This window comes from Stegostoma tigrinum, chromosome 31 (genome assembly GCF_030684315.1).
Source record: "Stegostoma tigrinum isolate sSteTig4 chromosome 31, sSteTig4.hap1, whole genome shotgun sequence".
Classification (NCBI taxonomy): Eukaryota; Metazoa; Chordata; class Chondrichthyes; order Orectolobiformes; family Stegostomatidae; genus Stegostoma; species Stegostoma tigrinum.
The window spans coordinates 12473007-12498146 of record NC_081384.1 but is presented as its reverse complement, the minus strand read 5'-3'; the positions used below and the strand labels follow the sequence as shown (position 1 = coordinate 12498146).

General features: G+C 52.4%; 2 protein-coding genes across 2 annotated transcripts in view; both read right to left on the bottom strand.

Annotated features, from left to right (window-relative positions):
* LOC125466370 (ORM1-like protein 3) overlaps positions 1-3898 on the bottom strand; it is a 42703-nt gene extending 38805 nt beyond the window's left edge. Inside the window, exon 1 of the mRNA XM_048560780.1 lies at positions 3758-3898. The gene's annotated coding sequence lies outside the window, so the exon portion shown is untranslated. The remainder of the gene's footprint in view (positions 1-3757) is intronic.
* Positions 3899-6468: 2570 nt separating this feature from the next.
* LOC125466151 (collagen alpha-1(XVIII) chain-like) overlaps positions 6469-25140 on the bottom strand; it is a 123209-nt gene continuing 104537 nt past the window's right edge. The window contains exons 27-29 of the mRNA XM_059638786.1: positions 19589-19786; positions 13583-13698; positions 6469-8855 (exon numbers count right to left, since the gene is read on the bottom strand). Coding sequence (XP_059494769.1) covers positions 8639-8855; positions 13583-13698; positions 19589-19786 — 531 coding nt within the window. The 3' untranslated portion in view covers positions 6469-8638. The remainder of the gene's footprint in view (positions 8856-13582; positions 13699-19588; positions 19787-25140) is intronic.

The following is a 25140-nucleotide window of genomic DNA, read 5'->3' as shown; positions in this document are numbered from 1 at the left end:
CATCATCCCTCCCCCCCACCACCCTCCACCCTCCCCCCCCGCCCCCACCCATCAGCCCTCCCCCTCCCCCCCACCATCCATCCCTCCCCCTCCCCCCACCACCCCCACCACCCACCCCCCACCCCCCTCCCCCCCCCACCATCATCCTCCCCCCCACCCCCCACCACCCACATCCCCCCTCCCCCACCCCCACCACCTCCCCCCCACCAACCCCCACCCTCCCCCCACCTCATCCACCTTCCCCCTCCCCCACCACCTCATCCCCCCTCCCCCCCCCTCCCACCATCCACCCACCCCTCCCCCCCCCACCATCCACCTCCCCCCCCCCCCACCATCCTCCCTCCCCCCACCCCCCCCCCCACCTCCCTCCCCCCACCCCCCCACCATCATCCCTCCACCCTCCCCCCCACTCCCCCCACCACATCCCTCCTCCTCCCCCCTCCCCCCACCCACCATCATCCCTCCCCCTCCCCCCACCATCCCTCCTCCCACCCCCCCCCTCCCACCCTCCTCCCTCCCCCCCCCCCCACCATCCCTCCCTCCCCCCTCCCCCCCACCATCATCCCTCCTCCCTCCCCCACCCCCCCACCTCATCCTTCCCCCTCCCCCCCACCATCATCCCTCCTCCCTCCCCCCACCCCCCACCATCATCCCTCCCCCCACCTCCCCACCATCATCCCTCTTCCCCCTCCCCCCCACCACATCCCTCCTCCCTCCCCCCCACCATCATCCCTCCTCCCTCCCCCCACCCCCCCACCATCATCCCTCCCCCCACCATCATCCCTTCCCCCTTCCCCCCCACCATCATCCCTCCTCCCTCCCCCCACCCCCCCCACCATCATCCCTCCTCCCCCCTCCCCCCACCATCATCCCTCCTCCCTCCCCCACCATCATCCCTCCTCCCTCCCCCCACCATCATCCCTTCCCCCTTCCCCCCCCACCATCATCCCTCCTCCCTCCCCCCACCCCCCCACCATCATCCCTCCTCCCTCCCCCCACCCCCCCCACCATCATCCCTCCTCCCTCCCCCCACCCCCCCCACCATCATCCCTCCTCCCTCCCCCACCCCCCCCACCATCATCCCTCCTCCTCCCCCACCCCCCCACCATCATCCTCCTCCCTCCCCCCACCCCCCCACCATCATCCCTCCTCCCTCCCCCCACCCCCCCCACCATCATCCCTCCTCCCTCCCCCCACCCCCCCACCATCATCCCTCCCCCCACCCCCCACCCCCCCCACCATCATCCCTCCCCCCACCCCCCACCATCATCCCTCCCCCCACCCCCCCACCATCATCCCTTCCCCCCCACCATCATCCCTTCCCCTTCCCCCCTCCATCATCCCTCCCCCCCTCCCCCTCACCATCATCCCTCCTCCCTCCCCCCCACCCCCCCCACCATCATCCCTCCTCCCTCCCCCCCACCCCCCCCACCATCATCCCTCCCCCCTCCCCCCCACCATCATCATCCCTCCCCCCCTCCATCATCATCCCTCCCCCCCTCCCCCCCACCATCATCATCCCTCCCCCCCTCCCCCCACCATCATCCCCTCCCCCTTCCCCCCCACCATCATCCCTCCTCCCTCCCCCCTTCCCCCCCACCATCATCCCTCCTCCCTCCCCCCTTCCCCCCCACCATCATCCCTCCTCCCTCCCCCCCCACCATCCCTCCTCCCTCCCCCCCCACCATCATCCCTCCTCCCTCCCCCCCCACCATCATCCCTCCTCCCTCCCCCCACACCATCATCCCTCCTCCCTCCCCCCACCCCCCCCACCATCATCCCTCCTCCCTCCCCCCCACCATCATCCCTTCCCCCCACCCCCCCACCATCATCCCTTCCCCCACCCCCCACCACCATCATCCCTTCCCCCTTCCCCCCCACCATCATCCCTCCCCCCACCCCCCACCATCATCCCTCCCCCACCCCCCACCATCATCCCTCCCCCCACCCCCCCACCATCATCCCTCCCCCCACCCCCCCCACCATCATCCTTCCCCCTTCCCCCCCACCATCATCCCTTCCCCCCCACCATCATCCCTTCCCCCTTCCCCCCTCCCCCCCACCATCATCCTTCCCCCTTCCCCCCCACCATCATCCCTCCCCCCCACCATCATCCCTCCTCCCTCCCCCCCACCATCATCCCTCCTCCCTCCCCCCACCCCCCCCACCATCATCCCTTCCCCCTTCCCCCCCACCCCCCCCACCATCATCCCTCCCCCACCCCCCCACCATCATCCCTCCCCCCACCCCCCCACCATCATCCCACCCCCCCCACCATCATCCCTTCCCCCTTCCCCCCCACCATCATCCCTTCCCCCTTCCCCCTACCATCATCCCTCCCCCCCTCCCCCCCACCATCATCCCTTCCCCCTTCCCCCCTCCCCCCACCATCATCCCTCCCCCCCTCCCCCCCACCATCATCCCTCCTCCCTCCCCCCCACCATCATCCCTCCCCCCTCCCCCCACCATCATCCCTCCCCCCTCCCCCCCACCATCATCCCTCCCCCCTCCCCCCACCATCATCCCTTCCCCCCCACCATCATCCCTTCCCCCTTCCCCCCACCATCATCCCTTCCCCCTTCCCCCCCCACCATCATCCCTTCCCCCTTCCCCCCCACCATCATCCCTTCCCCCTTCCCCCCCACCATCATCCCTTCCCCCTTCCCCCCTCCCCCCACCATCATCCCTTCCCCCTTCCCCCCACCATCATCCCTTCCCCCTCCCCCCCACCATCATCCCTTCCCCCTTCCCCCCTCCCCCCCACCATCATCCCTCCCCCCCACCATCATCCCTCCCCCCTCCCCCCCACCATCATCCCTCCCCCCCACCCCCCACCATCATCCCTCCCCCTCCCCCCCCACCCCCCCACCATCATCCCTCCCCCCTCCCCCCCACCCCCCCACCATCATCCCTCCCCCCTCCCCCCCACCATCATCCCTCCCCCCTCCCCCCCACCCCCCCCACCATCATCCCTCCCCCCCACCATCATCCCTCCTCCCTCCCCCCTCCCCCCCACCATCATCCCTCCCCCCTCCCCCCCACCCCCCCCACCATCATCCCTCCCCCCTCCCCCCCACCCCCCCCACCATCATCCCTCCCCCCCACCATCATCCCTCCTCCCTCCCCCCACCCCCCCCAACCATCATCCCTCCCTCCCCCCACCCCCCCCACCATCATCCCTCCCCCCCACCATCATCCCTCCTCCCTCCCCCCACCCCCCCCACCATCATCCCTCCCCCCCACCATCATCCCTCCTCCCTCCCCCCCACCCCCCCCACCATCATCCTCCCCCCCACCCCCCCCACCATCATCCCTCCCCCCCACCCCCCCCACCATCATCCCTCCCCCCCACCATCATCCCTCCTCCCTCCCCCCCACCCCCATCCCTCCCCCCCACCCCCCCACCATCATCCCTCCCCCCCACCCCCCCCACCATCATCCCTCCCCCCCACCCCCCCACCATCATCCCTTCCCCCCTCCCCCCACCATCATCCCTCCTCCCTCCCCCCCACCCCCCCCACCATCATCCCTCCCCCCCACCCCCCCCACCATCATCCCTCCCCCCCCACCATCATCCCTCCCCCCACCATCATCCCTTCCCCCCTCCCCCCACCATCATCCCTCCCCCCACCACCATCCCTCCTCCATCCCCCCCACCACCATCCCTCCTCCATCCATTCCCCACCCCCTCCATCCTCCCCTTCTCCACCCCCCAGGCTCTGAGCAGCTGCGGGGCTCAGCTCGTCCTTTGCCTTACCTGGGGAGAGCGATTTTATATTGTCTTGAGAGGGTAGCCCGGAGCCGGGGCCTGAGCTCCTTCCCGCAGCCGCCGGTCCGACCTCCGGCAGCCAGCTCCCCACTGAACTTCCCTCGACCTTCCGCTCCACTCCGGCCCGCCCCCAGCTCTCTGTGACGTCTGCACCCCGGGGCGTCACCGCCAGCGCCACTCAGCCAACTCATACCGCCACCCGCTGGCGGGAGGTCGCCAGGTCAGGACATCGCTAACTCACTGCCACCCGCTGGCGGGAGGTCGCTAGCTCAGGACATTGCCAGTTCATACCGCCAGCCGCTGGCTGGACATCGCCAGCTCAGGACATCACCACCAGCTGGCGGGAGGTCGGCAGCTCAGGTCATCGCCAGCTAATACCGCCACCTGCTGGCGGGATGCGATCTGTATTGAGATTGAAGTTTGCATTGATTTATTAGGTGTAGTGTGGGGATAAAAGTCTCCAGTGTACATAGCTGGGGAGATCAAGGGAACTTGTTAGTCCCAGCAATTGGGAGTTTAAAGAAATTTATAATACAGAAGACACCAACATTGATGGTTCAGGAGTTTTCAATGGAGACACAGATGGTAATATTTGGAGAAATAGTGTCACTGCCGTGTGCAGCACGGCCAGACCTTTCACACACCCCTCCACTCCAGATTCATTTGACAGGAGATGCGTTTCTTGATTGTTCAAACATCTGAATCAGGGGCCTGGGTAGACCACTCAGCCCCCTAAGCCTGCTCTGCCATTCAATAAGACAATCGCCGATCTGAGCATGGCCTCAACATCACATTCTCTCCAATCCCCACCACCTCCCCCGACCACTCCCTGGTAGCTTTTGAGTCCACATTGTGGGATGGAGCGTGCTGTCTGGGTGTATTTGGGGGTAGTCCCTCAACATTTAAGTTGCAGGCTGTAAATTGTGGGTCCAATGGTGTGGGAGCCATAGTGTCAGGTTTGCTGCGGTGCTCCAGTGAAGCTCAGCACAAGCTGGAAGAACAACATCTCATTTGGAGATCCTGCAGCCTACAGGACCCAATGTCGACATCAATAATTTTAGAGCCTGAACATCTGCGTCCATGCTCTTGACCCACCCCTACACCCCACCCCTATACCTCCGGGCCCTTTCACCTACGCACGCTTTCCATTATCAGATTATTTTCCTCCCTGGCTTACTGCCTACCATCCCTTTGTCTACTTAACTTTGTTTCTCTCTCCCTCTGGTCTCCAACTCCACCTCTCCATTCACTCCTCTCCCCCACGCCCTGTCACCAGCCAAAATACCACCTTTTCCTAGCTACTATCATTTCTGGATCGCTGGACTCAAAACTGATTTCTCTCCACAGGTAATGCCAGGCTTGCTGATTTTCTCCAATAATTTCTGTTTTTGTTTTAGATTTCCAGCAGTTCTTTGTTTTACTTTAGGATTCTGTGGTGCTGAAGTGCAGAGGGGTTGAATTTGGTTCACGAGAGATGAATATTCTCCCCAGTGGGGGCCAAATACTGACAGATGGTGTGGAAGAGTTATACTTAACTTAAGATGTTAACTCTGTTTCTTTCTGCAAAGATGTCATCAGAGATGCTGAGTATCTCCAAACTTTGTGTTTCTGTTTCAGATTTTTTTCCCTTTTATTCATTCGCAGAATGGGGACATCGCTGGCTTGGAAGCATTATTGCCCGGACGGCAGTTAAGAGTCAACCACATTGCTGTGGGCCTGGAGTCACGTGTAGACCAGACCGGGTAAGGATGGCAGTTTCCTTCCCTAAAGGACATTAGTGAACCAGATGGGGTTTTTCTGACAATCGACAATGGGTTCATGGTCTTCATTAGACTCTTAATTCCAGATTTTTGTTGGATTCAAATTTCCCCATTTGTTGTGGCAGGATTCAAACCCAGGTCTCCAGGACATTATCTGGGTCTCTGGATTAACAGTCCAGCAATAATACCACTAGGCTGTCTCCTAGCATCTGGAGTAATTATTTATGAATACTCCGATATGTGATTTTTGAACAACAGAATAATCACCTCTCACTTTCTAAACATTTACCTCAATTCTGACATTTCCTGCATGTTAATACCTTTGATTCTTGTGGAGGTACATAAAGACCGTGTTGTTTTATTTCTCTGCATTTTACTTGTGGAGTGTTGTGAGAAAAGAACTGTTTTAACACCAAAGATTGCTGAAAGATTGCTGAGTGTTTCAAAAGCAAGTGACCTGACATTCATTGTAAACAGTGTTTACATAGCTACCAATTCTGAGTTGGCATGTAGTTTGCAGATGAATTGAAACTGAAGGGTTGTGAACAAGTGCAGCTTTGGTTCTCAACAAGTAACTCATTGGTCTATGGACTAGTGACCAGTTTATGATGACAAAGGTCTTCTGCCTGCCAACAGTTATGTGATTGGTTCTCAGGTAGCTTAACAGGTGGCAATGTGAACAAGATCTAGAGAAGCCTTCAGATCTCCACCAGCTCAAAAGATTTCTCTGCTCTCTGTAGTAAACACCACTTTAAGCCTGAAACAAATAGCCCTTTGCTTCAGCAGTTGCTGCAAACTGTGACTTTGAATTACTACATCAGAGATTTTTCACAAATGTGGACCAGCCACTCTGTCCCTCTTGCGAACCAGTAGAAGCATCCAGAGAAGAAAGACTGAGAAGCTAGGCCTCAAAAACTGTTTTAAAAGAAATCACCATGGTTACAGAATTACTTCAAAGTTATTTATTAACTTCAGACACTCAGAAAACTCACATGTTAATAGCTCAGAAACCCAATACCCAAATGTACAATAAATGATATGAAAAATGTGTAATGAATCAAACTGCCTACATCACAATTCACTTTACCACCAGGCTACTCAGTCCTGTTGATTTTCTGAAAGACACACAGTAGATGTCTTTATTTTGAGGCTGGCAGGTGGTCCTTACATCAATGTGATAGCGTATTGTCTGTATCAACTGCATTAGGCTAAAAGGGAGAAGATTTTGTCAAGCTCATCTTGAGAAGATATCTTGTTGATAAAATAAAATTGTGTCTTCTAATCCGAAGGTGACTGAAGCAGGCAGTAATGCAGCTACTATTCAGGCAAGATTGTTTCTTAAAAATACAGAATCTGTCACATCCGTTTCGAATCAACCTTGTAATACACAAAGTAATTTGGAAATAGTGAAGATTGTACTTGTGTTGTTATTATAAGAACTTGGCTTGTTCCACACATTGAAAGTTCGCACATGCTGTTGTATTTTGAATGCACCAGTTTTGTTCTTTCTCTGTTTCAGGAGAATTGCAAATTGCTACAGTTGTCAATCTGCCAATGTTTTGAAAGGGTGAACTTCACTTTAGTGTTTAAAAAAATGAGGATAACAGAATACATGATTCACTCAGGTTGGCCAATTTTCTGATTGAACGTGCTTGTTTCTGTTTCGTTCCATTGGTTGGATGGCTGGTTTATGCTGCTGACAGCATGGGTTCAATCCCCGACACTGTTTGATGTCACCTGAGGGGTGATGGCCCTTGGATTAAACTCGCTACCAGGCATCGTGCTCTCTAATGAGAGAGTGTGACTGTGGTGATACCTCTTACTTTTAACTCGCTGTGGCTACGGCCTGAATAAAATGGGCCAGCTGTGAGATTAGGGACAACCTTGTGAACAGTGCTGTAAGATGTCACACCTGCTGCTCTAAATTCGAGTTGCACACAGTTGGTTGATCAGCCTTTTTTTCCCAACTCCTCCTTTTGAAGCATTCAAAATTCTGACAGAGGGGTCGGAAGGATGTTTCCCACGGCTCAGGGGTCTGGAGCCAATCTCAGAATAAGGGGTAGGTCGATTGCACCAGATAAGGAGGGAATTTCTCACTCAGATAGTGTCATTATTTACCTCCGAGGTTCAGTCATTGAGTACACGCAACACAGAAACTGATGGACTTTTAGCTGTCAAAGATATCAAAAGATTTGGGATTAATGTGGAAAAATGGTGTCAGGGTTGAAGTTGAGTCTTGATCTAGCGGAATAAGCTGACTCAGTCCAGCCTTCCATGCTCCTGCTTCCTACATTTCTGCAGTCAGTCATCCATTCTTCTTGCAATCTCACTGTATCTTAAGTTTTTTCTCCCCCAAACAGCGTCCATCTGGCCTTATTGGCTTTCACAGAATAGAATAGAATCATGGAATCCCTACAGTGTGGAAACAGGTCCTTTGATCCAAAGAGTCCACACTGCCCCTTGAAGCATCCCACCCAGACCCAACCCCCTATAACCCACACACCCCTGAACACTACGGGCAATTTAGCATGGCTGATCCACCTAACCTGCATGTTTTTGGAATGTAGGAGGAAACCGGAGCGCCCGGAGGAAACCCACGCAGACAAGGGGAGAATGTGCAAACTCCACACAGACAGTCACCTGAGTGTGGAATCGAACCCAGGTCCCCGGTGCTGTGAGGCTGCACTGCTAACCACTGAGCCACCGTGCCGCCCCTTTCCTCTCCTCCTTCTCCATGGCCATCCTATCACCACTATTCAATCCATCGCATCATGCCCCGTATTGTCTGCAGCAGTTAACCAGGCCACCACCTCGCTCTCTGTTCATTCAAATACAGCAGTAGAAAAGCTGGCAATGAGAATTCTCTCTGAACAGGAGTTTCAATACTTTTGTTTTTATTCACTGAAGGCATCTCACTTGGAAAACCAACAGCAGGGGCATTACATATATAACTGGGAAATGTCACAAAGAGCTAACCGAGAGCGTGGATCTAAGCAATGCCAGAAAGAGAAATATACCCAACACAATTCTTTCTCACAATAGTGCAAAAGTGGGAATCTCAGTCACTTGACCTTATGTAAAAGCATAAACATACGATAGATGCTAACAGTTACTGCTCCCTGCCAGGCCTGTGTGTAACGCTGTTTTCAATGCAGAGCACGATGAAGGGATTGGAACAGCTGTATGAGTGCTGTCCCAGCAACTTCCCACTCACGAGTGATGCTGCAAGTCCATTCGCACCAGACCCTCTCCTCCATTCATTGCAAAAATTGCCTGAAACACGAATCCCTCTGGTGCTTGAGCCATGCCAGACCATCTTCCTAGGCCTAGTAACAGAAGTATAAAAGCAAACTTCAAGTTGGTTCTCCATCATCGCATCACCTGCCTTTTTGGTGATCTCTCCATTTACTGCCAACCATCCTCCATGTTGATTTTGAGGTCACTTAATAGCATTCTCTCAGCCAGAAAGTTTAGTCCCACTCCAGGCCTGAGGACAAAAGTCAAGGCCGACAATCCCAGTGTAGTACTGACAGAGTGCTGCACTGTTGGAGAGGCCACTGCCCGTCAGATGTAACGTTAAAATGAGGCCCCATTTTGGCTGCTCAAAGTTCCAAAGAGGAGCAGGAGCGCCAGTCACCCCCCCCCCCACCTCAATCATCACAAATTGAAATAAATCATCTGGCCATTGTTAGACTGGCCTCTGCAACATCACTGGCTGATGTGTTTCCTACATTACAACAGTGACTACACCTCAGATAATACATCAGTGCTTGGAAAGCACTCAGGGATGTGAAAAGTGCGACATGAGTGTAAATATTCTTTTGTTTTCTTCTTATGAATCTACCAATTGCTACAGGGTTTTTCTAGCAGTAACCATGCTACTTCGAAGACAGCATGTGAAAAAAATTATCAGAGTATCAGGGCCTTCAGCCCACCTTATCTGTGCTGACCATAATACCATTATAAACTAATCCCATCTGCCTGCACATAGTCTGTATCCCTCTATTCCCTGCCTGGTCACATCTGTGATTAAATGCCTCTGAAACATTACTCTTGTATCTGCTTCTACCACCTCCCCTTACAGCATGTTTCAGGCACCTACCACCCTCTGTGTTAAAAAAATTGCCTGACATGTCTCTTTAAATGTTCCCCCTCTCAACTTTTGTCCCTAGGATTTGATATTTCCAGCCTGAGAAAAAGACTCCAACTATCCAACTATGGACAAGCATGTGGACGTACGTGGAATAGTGTAGGTTAGATGGGCTTCAGATCGGTATCACAGGTCGGCACAACATCGAGGGCCGAAGGGCCTGTACTGTGCTGTAATGTTCTGTGTTCTATGTTCTATCCATGCCAAGATTTATAGTTCATCATAATCATAGAATCCCTACAGTGTGGAAGCAGGCCATTCGGTCCATCAAGTCCACACCAACCCTCCGAAGAGTGCCCCACCAGACCTACCTCCTTACCTTATCCCTGTAATTTCCATGGGAAGTATGGGGTTACAGGGATAAGGTAACAGCCTGCACATTCCTGGGCAATTTCCCATGGTTAATCCATCTAACCTGCACATCTTTGGACTGTGGGAGGAAACTAGAACACCCCCACGCAGACATGGGGAGAACGTGCAAACTCCACACAGACAGTCACCTGAGGTCCCTGGCGCTGTGAGGCTGCAGTGCTAACCACTGAGCCACCGTGCCGCCCACCTTACAGGATCTTAAACTCAGATGGCTAACTCCAAATGAAATTCAATCAGCTCAGTGATTGCTGGAGGGGAAATTAAAGGGCAAATGTTCTCCTAACCTACACACTCGCAGTCTAAGTGTATGACGAGGAGAAACGTCTTTGCCCAGACAGTGTTTCGAGCCTGCGGAATTCTCTGCCACAGAAAGCGTTTGAGGCCAAAACACTGAATATTTTCGGCAAGGAGACAGATTCTGTCCTTTGGGCTGTGGGGATCAATGGGAATGGGGAGAAAGCTGGAACAAGCTATCCAGTTAGACAAGCAGCTCTGATCATAATAAATGGTGAATGGGGCTGGAAGGGCCGAATGGCCTCTTCCTGCTCCTATTTCTGTGTTAGGCCATACTTCCATGGTCTGAGAGAACTTAGAGTTTTCACTCACCATTTGAAAGGCACTTTCTCAAAGGGTCCTGAAATATTAAAATAAATTGCTTTGAGCGACTGAAATCACTGACATGGAGCAAGCATACCCTGGTAAATTATTTCTGGCAATGATCTCAGTGTGGTGCATGCTGGTATCTGACTGTTACATGATAGCTAATCATGCTGCCTTTACAGGCCTATCAGTGACCAGGAGGTTTTGTTTTGATCACAGGATGTGGGCATCGCTGGCTGTGCCAGCATTTATTGACTGTCCCTAATTGCCTAGAGGCTAAATACAGTCAACCATATTGCTGTAGTGTTACATGAAGGCCAGACCAGGTAAGAACAGCGGATTTCCTTCCCTAAAGGAACGAACTCTTTGTGAACCAGATGAGATTTTATGAAAATCAACAATGATGATGTAGTTAGCCTTTAAAACCAAGTGCTTGTTTTTATTAATTTCAAAATTCACTATCTACCCAGGTGGGCACTGAACCCATGACCCCCAAAATATTAGCTTCAGGTTCTGAATTACCAGTCTGGTGACATTCTCACTGTGTCAATGTACTGTATTGTGTATACACTTTCCACACATTCACCCGGTATGCCATCCAATCTTCATGGCTCCTGCCCTAAACTGGATACAGGAACACAAGAGACAACCCAATGTGGACATGGAGGAACACAGCAGACCAGGCAGCTCAGAGGAGCAGGAAAGTTGACGCTTCGGGTCAGGACCCGTCTTCAGAAATGGGGAAGGGGGCGGCAGGAGGGAGCTCTGAAATAAATAGAGAGGAGGGGTGGGGCTGGGAAAAGGTAGGTGGGATGGTCATAGGCGGGTGCAGGTAGGGAGGGGTGGGGATTGGTCAGTGAAGTGGGAGGGGCATATAGGTGGGAGAGAAGATGGACAGGTTTTGTCAGGTTAAGGAGGAGAGAGGGAGGAGGGGTGGGGCTGAGGAAAGGTAGTTGGAGTGGTGATAGGTGGATGAGTTAGGGGGTAGTGGGGATTGGTCAGTGGGATGGGTAGGGCGGATAGGTGGGGAAGAGGATGGACCAGTTGTGTCAGATCAAGGAAGCAGCGGGGGATTAGAGGGAGAGTTGGACATGGGATAAGGCCGGGGAAGGGAGATTTTGAAACTGGTGAATTCTATGTTTAGGCCATCGGGCTGTAAGCTCCTGAGGGGGAATATGAGGTGCTGCTCCTCCAGTTTGTGGGTTGTGTCATTGTGAAACTGGAGGAGGCCCAGATGGATATGTCACCCAGAGAGTGGGAGGGGGCATTGAAATTGGCAACCGTAAGGTGTTGTCGATTATTGTGAACAGAGCGCAGATGCTCCACGAAACAGTCCCAGAGTCTGAGCTCAGTCTCACTGATGTCGAAGAGGCCACATTGGGAGCAGCAGATACAGTAGACCAGGTTGGAGGATGTACAGGTGACTGTACTAACTTCACTAACACCTTTCACCCCAACCTCAAATTCAGCTGGACCATCTCCGATACCTCCCTTCCCTTCCTGGACCTCTCTCCATCTCTATCTCTGGTAACCGTCTCAATGCCATCATCTTTTTCAAACCCACCGATTCCTACAGCTACCTGGACTCTACCTCCTCTAACCCACCCTCCCGCACGAATACAAACCCCTGTTCCCAAATCCTCCACCTCCGCTGCATCTGCTCCCAAGATGGGGCATTCCACTCCCACATATCCCAGGTGTCCTCCTTTTTCAAGGACCGCAAATCCACCACTCCCCGGTGATCAAAAATACCCTCAGCCACATCTCTTCTGTTTCCTGCACTTCTGCCCTCAAACCTCAGTGCCCCAACAAAACTAAAGACAGAATCCTCCTGGTCCTCACATACCACCCCACCAATCTCTGCATCCAGTGTATCATTCTTGCAGGAAGGTGGGCGAGAGGAGGTGTAGTCCAGGTAGCTGTGGAAATAGTTACCAGTGTTGAGGCAGTTTCCAGAGATAGAGATGGAGAGAGGTCCAGGAAGGGGAGGGAGGTATCGGAGATGGTCCAGATGAATTTGAGGTTGGGGTGAAACATGTTAGTGAAGTTAGTACAGTCACCTGTACATCCTCCAACCTAGTCTACTGTATCTGCTGCTCCCGATGTGGCCTCCTCTACATCAGTGAAACTGAGCGCAGACTCAGGGACTGTTTCGTGGAGCATCTGCACTCTGTACATGATAATCGACAACACCTTATGGTCACCAACCATTCTAACGCCCCCTCCCACTCCCTGGGAGACATCTCTATCCTGGGCCTCCTCCAGTTTTACAATGATGCAACCCATAAACTGCAGCACCTCATATTCCGCCTCAGAAGCTTACAGCCCGATGGCCCAAACATGGAACTCACCAGTTTTAAAATCTCCCCACCCTCAGCATCATCCCAGGTCCAAACCTCCCTCTCATCCCTGCCTCCTTGACCTGTCACAACTTGTCTATCTTCTGTCCCACCTATCTGCCCTACCCTTCCCATCAACCAATCTCCACTACCCCCTGCTTACATCTACCTGTCACCACCCCAACTACCTTTCCCCAGCACCCCTATCCTTTCTCTTGCTTCCTTGACCTGAAACAACCTGTCCGTCTTCTCTCCCACCTATCCACCCCCACCCACCTCACTAACCAATCCTCACCACTCCCTACCTGCACATGCCTGTCACCATCCCACCTACCTTCCCCAGCCCTGCCCCTCCTCTATTTATTTCTGGGCTTCCTTCCCCCTCCCCATTTCTGAAGAAGGGTCCTGATCTGAAACGTCAACATTCCTGCTCCTCTGACGCTGCCCGGCCTGCAGTGCTCCTCCAGCTCCACACTGCGTTATCTCAGACTCCAGCATCGGCAGTTCTTACTGTCTTACAGGAATACAATGTCGGCCAATTCTCCAGGATGCTATGAGTTGACTGCCAGATTCTGACACGTTCTGTACTCACCATGTGGAATGAGTCATGACATTTTGTCCTTGGAATGAATATATAGGCACCTTGGGGTTAAAATGTCCCCCGGAGCCACTGAAGAGGGAGTCCCAATTGTAAAACAGCGTTTCACCCTGTAAGAAAGCACTAGATCAGAACGTTACTTTTCAACAGTTATAGGATAAAAAAGCAGTTGAATGGATTGACCCTTTATGAGAGAAGGCAAAGTGACAGCAGGATAAGTGGAAACCCTTGGGGAAAAAAAGGATCCAAAACCTGAAAAGAAATAAATTCCGCAGTAAGCAAATGATCATAGGATCCCTATGGTGTGGAAACAGATCAGTTGGCCCATCAAATCCACATCAACTATCTGAAGAGCATCCCACCCAGGCCCACTCCCCTATGTTTCCCAAGGCTAATCCATGCTGCTTGCACATCCCTGGATATTAACGAGACAATTTCCCATGGCCAATCCATCTAACCTGCACATCATTGGATTGTGGGAGGAAACCCACGCAGACACAGGGAGAATGTGCAAACTCCACACAGACAGTCACCCGAGGGTGGAATTGAACCCGGGTCCCTGGCGCTGTGAGGCTGCAGTGCTAACCACTGAGCCACCAGATCTAGGACACCAGCTGTAACCCACTGGCAGGAAAAACAATGGGGATGCGATGAATTTCCTTTTTATTTGCCATTGGGATGTGGGCATCCTTGGCTAGTGTAGCAATTATTGCCCACCTCCCTGGACAATGTGGCAGTGAACTCGCAATCCACAAGGTGTAGAGTACATCCGCAACGCTATTAGGAAAGGAATTCCGGGATTTTGATAAAACAACATGTGATATATTTCCAAGTCAGGACGGTGTGTCACTTGGAGGGGAACCTGCAGATGGTGCTGCTCCTTCAGTTCTTCTAGATGCGAGTGGTCGTGAATTTGGGGGGTACTGTCTAAGGTCTATTGGCAAGTTGCTTCAGTGCTCTTTGAAGATAGCGCATGCTTTTTGGGCAGAGGTGGTGAATGTTTTAAGGTGTTGGATGGGGAGCACTTACATTATTCCTATCACTTGAGAACTCTTCCTTCTGGATAGCTGAGTTGACACTGGCCCAGTGTTGTCCCTGAGGTGTATGGTTGCTGTGTGCATGCAGCTAGTCCAAGCTTCCATAAACCAGCTGGCACTGACAGTCGGGAGTCACTGTCACACACATACGCAGGGGCCCGCACAGCTACGATAACTGGAGGGAATGCTGCACCAGGCTGCATTAATACCCGGCCAATCTTTCCAGGAAATGTACTGTTAGATTCTTACTTCTGCACTTTGAGCTTCACAAACATCCAGCTTTGGCAGACATTATTCTGATTTACACACGCCATTTCAGGGGGGAATGTTCACTAACGATTGACCAATCTTCAGACCATTCGTGACTCCTCGGGAACTGAAGCAATCCATTTACAAACGCAGCACGACCTGGACAATACCCAGATTTGGACTGACAATGTGCCGAGTAATATTCCCGCTATTTAAATACAAGACAATCTAACTATCGTCCATTGACATTCAATACCTGATCCATCACTGACCACCACCACCCCCACCCCCACCCCACCCCACCCCACAAACAACATCCTGGGGGTTATCACTGACCAGAAACGGAACTGGGCTAGCTATATAAATACTGTGGCTACAAATGCAGGTCAGAAACTGGGAATATTGCAGCAAATAGATACTGAAATTCCCTCCCTGAGGGCATTGCAGGTCGATCTGCAGCTCATGGAGTGCAGCGGTTCAAGAAGGCAGCTCACCATCACTTTCTCGAGGGCAACTAGGGATGGGCAAGAAATGCTGGCCAGCCAGCAACACCCACATCCCACCAGTGAATGAAATAAAAAAGCATTGGTACTGTTTCGTTATTCACTGTTTCTTTGCACAGCAGATTCAATCTGTGCCCTGCATTTTACGTTCAAGGGGCTGAACTTACATTTATTTGGTTGTTTCGTTAAGTTTCGTGAAGGATCCTCTCTCGGCTCAACTCACTGAACTTGTTTCATTAACCAAGCTATCCTGGCCATAAGGCACTGCCCCACCCAATTCTAGCCCCATTCTAACACTCACCATATCCTGGATGTCCCAGAATTGACTCCTACCCCAGGCACGGGTGCCATCATTGAAATCCCATTGTATGCTGTCAGCCTGGAGCTGCCCATCACATTTGCTGATATTAAGCCTGGACACCGCAGACAGGGAGAGAAATCAGCACCCGCCGTGCAGCCAAGGATGTGGACACCTGCTGAATGGGCTAAAGGACAAGCTTAGCCTTCAGAACCAGCAGGGGGGAACACGACACCAGACCATGCCAGCCTGGCCTGAGCTTCCCCCCATTTCCCCATCCCCAGATCAGTGCAGTCTCAGCCCCCTGGAGGAATGTACAGCAATGCAGGGAGAAGGTCGATGATACCGCACTCTCGCTCTGTCTCTGCTCCCGCATCCATCTCCCACCCAGACTCCCGTCCATGGGCTGCTATGTCTTCCTTCACTCACTGCCCCCTGTCCCAACCCCTGACAACACTAACCCTGCCTTCCTTCTGTGCTGTCTACTCACTCGCTCTAATACCTTCCTGCCTGAAGTAACAGGAACAGCTCTGCCACCCACTTTCAGCTCCTTTAACTCCTGCTTCCCCCTCATTCCAGGAGGTAAACAGCCCTCAATAGGACAGGAAGTGTCAGGATGAATGGTGGACCACTTGACATTCAGTTCCTCTCCTCTCGTCTGGTCAGAGTCAGTTCGCTGAGGAGCTGATGTGTCCAAGCCCCTGGACTGGAAGCACAGACTGCCCTTGACTTATTGTGTCAGGAGCCCATGGCCAAAGGCTAACTTCCTCGAACTGACTGACAAGGACACCGTGTGCTCAGGGACACACTGCATTTACTGTAATTGTAAGTGAAGCAGTGTGGTTAGCCTGGTGTCTGCTGAGGGGAAAGACATCACCAGACAAGGCAGGGAAGCTGTCAGTATCCTGGGAGGTTCAGAGGGAGTGAGCACAATGCCAGTGAGTGAAAAGCCTGCAGATACAGCCTGGTGTAGCCCATGAGCTTGCAGTGTGTCCCCGAGCACACAGCATGCTTGCTGCATCCTGATAATGAGAGTTACTGGGGCAGCCTGAGGTACAGCATTGAAAAGAACTGTCAGTGGGTCAGACACATGCCTTGAGGATTTTTAAAGCACACACATGTCAAGTGGGTGCTCAGCGGTTAGCACGGCTGCCTCACTGTGCCATGGGCCCAGGTTCAATTCCAGCCTTGTGTGACTGTGTGGAGTTTGCACATTCTCCCCATGTCTGCATGGGTCCCCTCCAGATGCTCCAGTTTCCTCTCACAGTCCAAAGATGTGCAGGTTCGGATGGATTGGCCGAGTTAAATTGCCCACAGTGTGCAGGGCTATGCAGGCCAGGTGGGTTAACCATAAAAAATGCAGTGTTATGGGGATAGAGAGGGGTGGGAATCTGGGTGGGATGGTCTTTGTAGGGTAGGTGTGGACCTGATGGACTGAATAGCCTCTTTCTGCACTATAGGAATACTATGAATCTACGAACACCGTTGTCATTGGCTGGTGCCCATGCAGCGTGCCCTGGGTTGACGGTGCCCAGTGTCCAACAGGAAGATCCTTTGAAGCAAGCAGCGAGCTGCAGTTACCCTGTCCCACTCTGACATCCCCGTCAACATCTGGCAACGTGTTCGGTAAGGATTGGGAGCTGGGTATTAATGCGGTGATAACAAAGTGTGGAACTGGATGAACACAGCAGGCCAAGCAGCATCTCAGGAGCACAAAAGCTGACGTTTCGGTCCGAGACCCTTCATCAGAGAGGGGGATGGGGAGAGGGAACTGGAATAAATAGGGAGGGGGGGAGGCGGACCGAAGATGGAGAGAAAACAAGACAGGTAGAGAGGAGAGTATAGGTGAGGAGGTAGGGAGGGGATAGGTCAGTCCAGGGAAGATGGACAGGTCAAGGAGGCGGGATGAGGTGGTAGGTAAGAAATAGAAGTGCGGCTTGAGGTGGGAGGAAGGGATGGGTGAGAAGAAGAACAGGTTAGGGAAGCAGAGACAGGCTGGGCTGGTTTTGGGTTGCTGGGGGGAAGGGACGAGCTGGGCTGGTTTTGTGATGCAGTAGGGAGAGGGGAAGAACTGGGCTGGTTTTGGGATGCAGTGGGGGAAGGGGAGATTTTGAAGCTTGTGAAGTCCACATTGATACCCTTGGGCTGCAGGGTTCCCAAGCGGAATATGAGTTGCTGTTCCTGCAACCTTCGGGTGGCATCATTGTGGCACTGCAGGGGGCCCATGATGGAGATGTCGTCTGAGGAATGGGAGGGGAAGTTGAAATGGTTCGCAACTGGGAGGTGCAGTTGTTTATTGCGAACCGAGCGGAGGTGTTCTGCAAAGCGGTCCCCAAGCCTCCGCTTGGTTTGCCCAATGTAGAGGAAGCCACACTGGGTGCAATAGATGCAATATACCACATTGGCAGATGTGCAGGTGAACATCTGCTTGATATGGAAGGTCATCTTGGGGCCTGGGATAGGAGTGAGGGAGGAGGTGTGGGGGCAAGTGTAGCACTTCCTGTGGTTGCAGGGGAAGGTGCCAGGTGTGGTGGGGTTGGAGGGGAGAGTGGAGCGGACAAGGGAGTCACGAAGAGAGTGGTCTCTCCGGAAGGCAGACAAGGGTGGGGATGGAAAAATAGCTTGGGTGGTGGGGTCCCTTCCTCCCAACTCAAGCCGCACCTCCATTTCCTACCTACCACCTCATCCTGCCTCCTTGACCTGTCCATCTTTCCTGGACTGACCTATCCCCTCCCTACCTCCTCACCTATACTCTCCTCTCTACCCATCTTCTTTTCTCTCCATCTTCGGTCCGCCTCCCCCTCTCTCCCTATTTATTCCAGTTCCCTCTCCCCATCCCCCTCTCTGATGAAGGGTCTAGGCCCGAAACGTCAGCTTTTGTGCTCCTGAGATGCTGCTTGGCCTGCTGTGTTCATCCAGCTCCATACCTTGTTATCTTGGATTCTCCAGCATCTGCAGTTCCCATTATCTCTGATACGATGTTAATGCCGTGAGTTGGGCCACTTAACAAGCAATAACCTCCAGTCAGCAAGTGCCAGCCTCACAGTGTGATTTTGCTGGAACTTCGCTAAAGCTGCAGGAGTGTTGATTCTGATGTTGGGATAAGCCTGGTCTGTTACAAATCTCACCATGTCCCGTGTCATTCACGCACATCCTGCCCTCTGTCTTACAGAGTGTGGGGCTGGATGAACACAGCAGGCCAAGCAGCATCTTAGGAGCACAAAAGCTGATGTTTTGGGTCTAGACCTTTCTAGACCCAAAACGTTAGCTTTTGTGCTGCTAAGATGCTGCTTGGCCTGCTGTGTTCATCCAGCTCCACACTTTGTTTTGTCGGATTCTTCAGCATCTGCAGTTCCCATTATCTCTCTTACAGAGCAGCTTTTCAGTGGGACTGCTGTATCAAGCACAGCCAGTAAGTTATTTCACAGGAACAAAAACAAGTTGCTGGAAAAGCTCAGCAGGTCTGGCAGCATCTGTGAAGGACAAAACAGAGTTAATGTTTCGGGTCTGGTGACCCTTCCTCAGAACTGTGTGTGTGGACAGACAATGAAATGGATACCCATCGGGCTCGGAGAGTGAATCGTTATTGGAGGCTGTTAGTGATCATTATCATTTCTTTGTCCAAATGTTCTTCTCTCTCTTTCGGTTCTATCTCATCTATTGTTTATTCCCTATCCCCTTCCTCTACCCGCTGTATCTTCTGCATAAAAACCAACATTTTCCTAGCTACCATCAGTTCTGAGGAAGGGTCATGGGACCCAAAATGTTAGCTATTTTTTCCTTCACAGATACTGCCAGACTTGCTGAGCTTTACCAGCAACTTCTGCTTTTGTTCCTGATTCACAGTGTCCACAGTTCTTTCGGGTTTTTTGAAAGAGTTCTTTCGCAGCCCTCTTGCACCACAGGTACTTGCCTTGAGATTGACAATTGGTATGGCGATCCTGTCAGATCTCCTCACGATGGAGATCAAGTCCTGGTTATTGGAGGTGAGGAAAGCTCGGAAAGTTCCTTGCAATCTGGCTTCCCGAGCCTGCTGGAAACACTGTAGGTCAGCGCCATGGATCCCAGTCATTTCACCCGTGAGGGGCGTGTTCAGAGCCACCAGGTGAAGCTGGAGAAAGAACAGACACAGGTCCAGCTGATTAAGTGCAACGCCCATTTCTAAAACACCTCTAACATAATGAAGCACACCTGAGTAGAATTGCCAAGAACAACGCGACACCTGGCGACATTAGAAAGTATTGGGGCACATGGCCCGTGAATCGCCCAGAGTGTTTGGGCTGACAGAATGGATTAAAGGAGGAGACACGACAGGCAGAGAGGTGAAAAGATTTAAGAGGGAATTCCAAAGCGGAAATGGACAGTCAGGGATGATGGAGCAATTAAAATGGGAGATGGTCAACAGGACGACATTAGATGAATGCTCAGATTTGCAAAGCTCGTGGGGCTAGAGGAGATTGGAGAGAAAAAGGAGGAAGAGAGGCTTCCTTCCAAGCTTGGCCACTATCCTTTCGCTATTCCCTGTTTTTCACTAACGCTGAAACAGGCTTATAAAATGAATAATAGACCAGAGAAGTCAGCACATTGGCCAATCATCTCTGTGCAAGCTCAGTAAAAGAGAATTATCCATTGGTCCCACTGCCATGTACATTCACCACAGCCATGCATGTTTTCTTTTGTTTTTAACTAGAGATTCAGTTCACTTCTGAAATTCAAGATTGCATTTGCTCACGCTACACTCCCAGACAATATATTCCAGAAAATAACCCACCAAATAAAAGACCAGCCTCTTCATCTCTTGATTCATTCTGTAATACAGTTGTATTCTTGAGCACATTGCTCAAGTGAAAATTTGGTTACAGGTGCAGGTACACACGGACAGTGGGTTACAGTAAGTGAGTCAGGTACAGGTACACACGGACAGTGGATTACAGTAAGTGAGTCAGGTACAGGTACACACGGACAGTGGGTTACAGTAAGTGAGTCAGGTACAGGTACACACGGACAGTGGATTACAGTAAGTGAGTCAGGTACAGGTACACACGGACAGTGGGTTACAGTAAGTGAGTCAGGTACAGGTACACACGGACAGTGGGTTACAGTAAGTGAGTCAGGTACAGGTACACACGGACAGTGGGTTACAGTAAGTGAGTCAGGTACAGGTACACACGGACAGTGGGTTACAGTAAGTGAGTCAGGTGCAGGTACACACGGACAGTGGGTTACAGTAAGTGAGTCAGGTACAGGTACACACGGACAGTGGGTTACAGTAAGTGAGTCAGGTACAGGTACACACGGACAGTGGGTTACAGTAAGTGAGTCAGGTGCAGGTACACACGGACAGTGGGTTACAGTAAGTGAGTCAGGTACAGGTACACACGGACAGTGGGTTACAGTAAGTGAGTCAGGTGCAGGTACACACGGACAGTGGGTTACAGTAAGTGAGTCAGGTACAGGTACACACGGACAGTGGGTTACAGCAAGTGAGTCAGGTGCAGGTACACACGGACAGTGGGTTACAGTAAATGAGTCAGGTGCAGGTACACACGGACAGTGGGTTACAGCAAGTGAGTCAGGTACAGGTACACACGGACAGTGGGTTACAGCAAGTGAGTCAGGTACAGGTACACACGGACAGTGGGTTACAGCAAGTGAGTCAGGTACAGGTACACACGGACAGTGGGTTACAGTAAGTGAGTCAGGTACAGGTACACACGGACAGTGGGTTACAGTAAGTGAGTCAGGTACAGGTACACACGGACAGTGGGTTACAGTAAGTGAGTCAGGTACAGGTACACCCGGACAGTGGGTTACAGTCAGTGAGTCAGGTACAGGTACACACGGACAGTGGGTTACAGTAAGTGAGTCAGGTACAGGTACACACGGACAGTGGGTTACATTAAGTGAGTCAGGTACAGGTACACACGGACAGTGGGTTACAGTAAGTGAGTCAGGTACAGGTACACACGGACAGTGGGTTACATTAAGTGAGTCAGGTACAGGTACACACGGACAGTGGGTTACAGTAAGTGAGTCAGGTACAGGTACACACGGACAGTGGGTTACAGTAAGTGAGTCAGGTACAGGTACACACGGACAGTGGGTTACAGTAAGTGAGTCAGGTACAGGTACACCCGGACAGTGGGTTACAGTAAGTGAGTCAGGTGCAGGTACACACGGACAGTGGGTTACAGTAAGTGAGTCAGGTGCAGGTACACACGGACAGTGGGTTACAGTAAGTGAGTCAGGTGCAGGTACACACGGACAGTGGGTTACAGTAAGTGAGTCAGGTGCAGGTACACACGGACAGTGGGTTACAGTAAGTGAGTCAGGTGCAGGTACACACGGACAGTGGGTTACAGTAAGTGAGTCAGGTGCAGGTACACCCGGACAGTGGGTTACAGTCAGTGAGTCAGGTGCAGGTACACACGGACAGTGGGTTACAGTAAGTGAGTCAGGTGCAGGTACACACGGACAGTGGGTTACAGTAAGTGAGTCAGGTGCAGGTACACACGGACAGTGGGTTACAGTAAGTGAGTCAGGTGCAGGTACACACGGACAGTGGGTTACAGTAAGTGAGTCAGGTGCAGGTACACACGGACAGTGGGTTACAGTAAGTGAGTCAGGTGCAGGTACACCCGGACAGTGGGTTACAGTAAGCGAGTCAGGTGCAGGTACACCCGGACAGTGGGTTACAGTAAGCGAGTCAGGTGCAGGTACACCCGGACAGTGGGTTACAGTAAGCGAGTCAGGTGCAGGTACACCCGGACAGTGGGTTACAGTAAGCGAGTCAGGTGCAGGTACACACGGACAGTGGGTTACAGTAAGCGAGTCAGGTGCAGGTACACACGGACAGTGGGTTACAGTAAGCGAGTCAGGTGCAGGTACACACGGACAGTGGGTTACAGTAAGCGAGTCAGGTGCAGGTACACACGGACAGTGGGTTACAGTAAGCGAGTCAGGTGCAGGTACACACGGACAGTGGGTTACAGTAAGCGAGTCAGGTGCAGGTACACACGGACAGTGGGTTACAGTAAGCGAGTCAGGTGCAGGTACACACGGACAGTGGGTTACAGTAAGCGAGTCAGGTGCAGGTACACACGGACAGTGGGTTACAGTAAGCGAGTCAGGTGCAGGTACACACGGACAGTGGGTTACAGTAAGCGAGTCAGGTGCAGGTACACACGGACAGTGGGTTACAGTAAGCGAGTCAGGTGCAGGTACACACGGACAGTGGGTTACAGTAAGCGAGTCAGGTGCAGGTACACACGGACAGTGGGTTACAGTAAGCGAGTCAGGTGCAGGTACACACGGACAGTGGGTTACAGTAAGCGAGTCAGGTGCAGGTACACACGGACAGTGGGTTACAGTAAGCGAGTCAGGTGCAGGTACACACGGACAGTGGGTTACAGTAAGCGAGTCAGGTGCAGGTACACACGGACAGTGGGTTACAGTAAGCGAGTCAGGTGCAGGTACACACGGACAGTGGGTTACAGTAAGCGAGTCAGGTGCAGGTACACACGGACAGTGGGTTACAGTAAGCGAGTCAGGTGCAGGTACACACGGACAGTGGGTTACAGTAAGCGAGTCAGGTGCAGGTACACACGGACAGTGGGTTACAGTAAGCGAGTCAGGTGCAGGTACACACGGACAGTGGGTTACAGTAAGCGAGTCAGGTGCAGGTACACACGGACAGTGGGTTACAGTAAGCGAGTCAGGTACAGGTACACACGGACAGTGGGTTACAGTAAGCGAGTCAGGTGCAGGTACACACGGACAGTGGGTTACAGTGAGCGAGTCAGGTGCAGGTACACACGGACAGTGGGTTCCAGTGAGCGAGTCAGGTGCAGGTACACACGGACAGTGGGTTCCAGTGAGCGAGTCAGGTGCAGGTACACACGGACAGTGGGTTACAGTGAGCGAGTCAGGTGCAGGTACACACGGACAGTGGGTTACAGTGAGCGAGTCAGGTGCAGGTACAAACGGACAGTGGGTTACAGTGAGCGAGTCAGGTGCAGGTACAAACGGACAGTGGGTTACAGTAAGCGAGTCATGTACAGGTACACACGGACAGTGGGTTACAGTAAGCGAGTCAGGTACAGGTACACACGGACAGTGGGTTACAGTAAGCGAGTCAGGTACAGGTACACACGGACAGTGGGTTACAGTAAGCGAGTCAGGTACAGGTACACACGGACAGTGGGTTACAGTAAGCGAGTCAGGTACAGGTACACACGGACAGTGGGTTACAGTAAGCGAGTCAGGTACAGGTACACACGGACAGTGGGTTACAGTAAGCGAGTCAGGTACAGGTACACACGGACAGTGGGTTACAGTAAGCGAGTCAGGTACAGGTACACCCGGACAGTGGGTTACAGTAAGCGAGTCAGGTACAGGTACACCCGGACAGTGGGTTACAGTAAGCGAGTCAGGTACAGGTACACCCGGACAGTGGGTTACAGTTAGTGAGTCAGGTACAGGTACACCCGGACAGTGGGTTACAGTTAGTGAGTCAGGTACAGGTACACACGGACAGTGGGTTACAGTAAGTGAGTCAGGTACAGGTACACACGGACAGTGGGTTACAGTAAGTGAGTCAGGTACAGGTACACACGGACAGTGGGTTACAGTAAGTGAGTCAGGTGCAGGTACACACGGACAGTGGGTTACAGTAAATGAGTCAGGTGCAGGTACACACGGACAGTGGGTTACAGTAAGTGAGTCAGGTACAGGTACACACGGACAGTGGGTTACAGTAAGTGAGTCAGGTACAGGTACACACGGACAGTGGGTTACAGTAAGTGAGTCAGGTACAGGTACACACGGACAGTGGGTTACAGTAAGTGAGTCAGGTACAGGTACACACGGACAGTGGGTTACAGTAAGTGAGTCAGGTACAGGTACACACAGACAGTGGGTTACAGTAAGTGAGTCAGGTACAGGTACACACGGACAGTGGGTTACAGTAAGTGAGTCAGGTACAGGTACACACAGACAGTGGGTTACAGTTAGTGAGTCAGGTACAGGTACACACAGACAGTGGGTTACAGTAAATGTTATAATAGGCACCTGTTATAATACCCAGTTTTCCGGTAACTGAACAGTTTGGGTTGGGACAGGGAGAAGTGCTTTCACTTCCAGCTGCGGACCCTCTCGTTATCTGCCGGCAAACACCATTCTAAAATTAAAGAAACCTAGTTCGACCTTCCTTTAGCTGTTGTTGTAAACTATTTTTTTTATCTGTTTAGTCAGAGACCTTTCAGAAGTCAATCAGTCACCCTGTACCTCTTGCAAACCAGTGGTATCCCCTGGCGAAAAGTGACCAAACAGCAACATTTGGACCAGCTTAGAATCATGAGGATCATAGAGTTATAGAGTGACAGAGCATGGAAACAGACCCTTCGGTCCAACTAGTCCATGCTGAACATAATCCCAAAATAACACCTGCCTGCTTCTGGACCATAT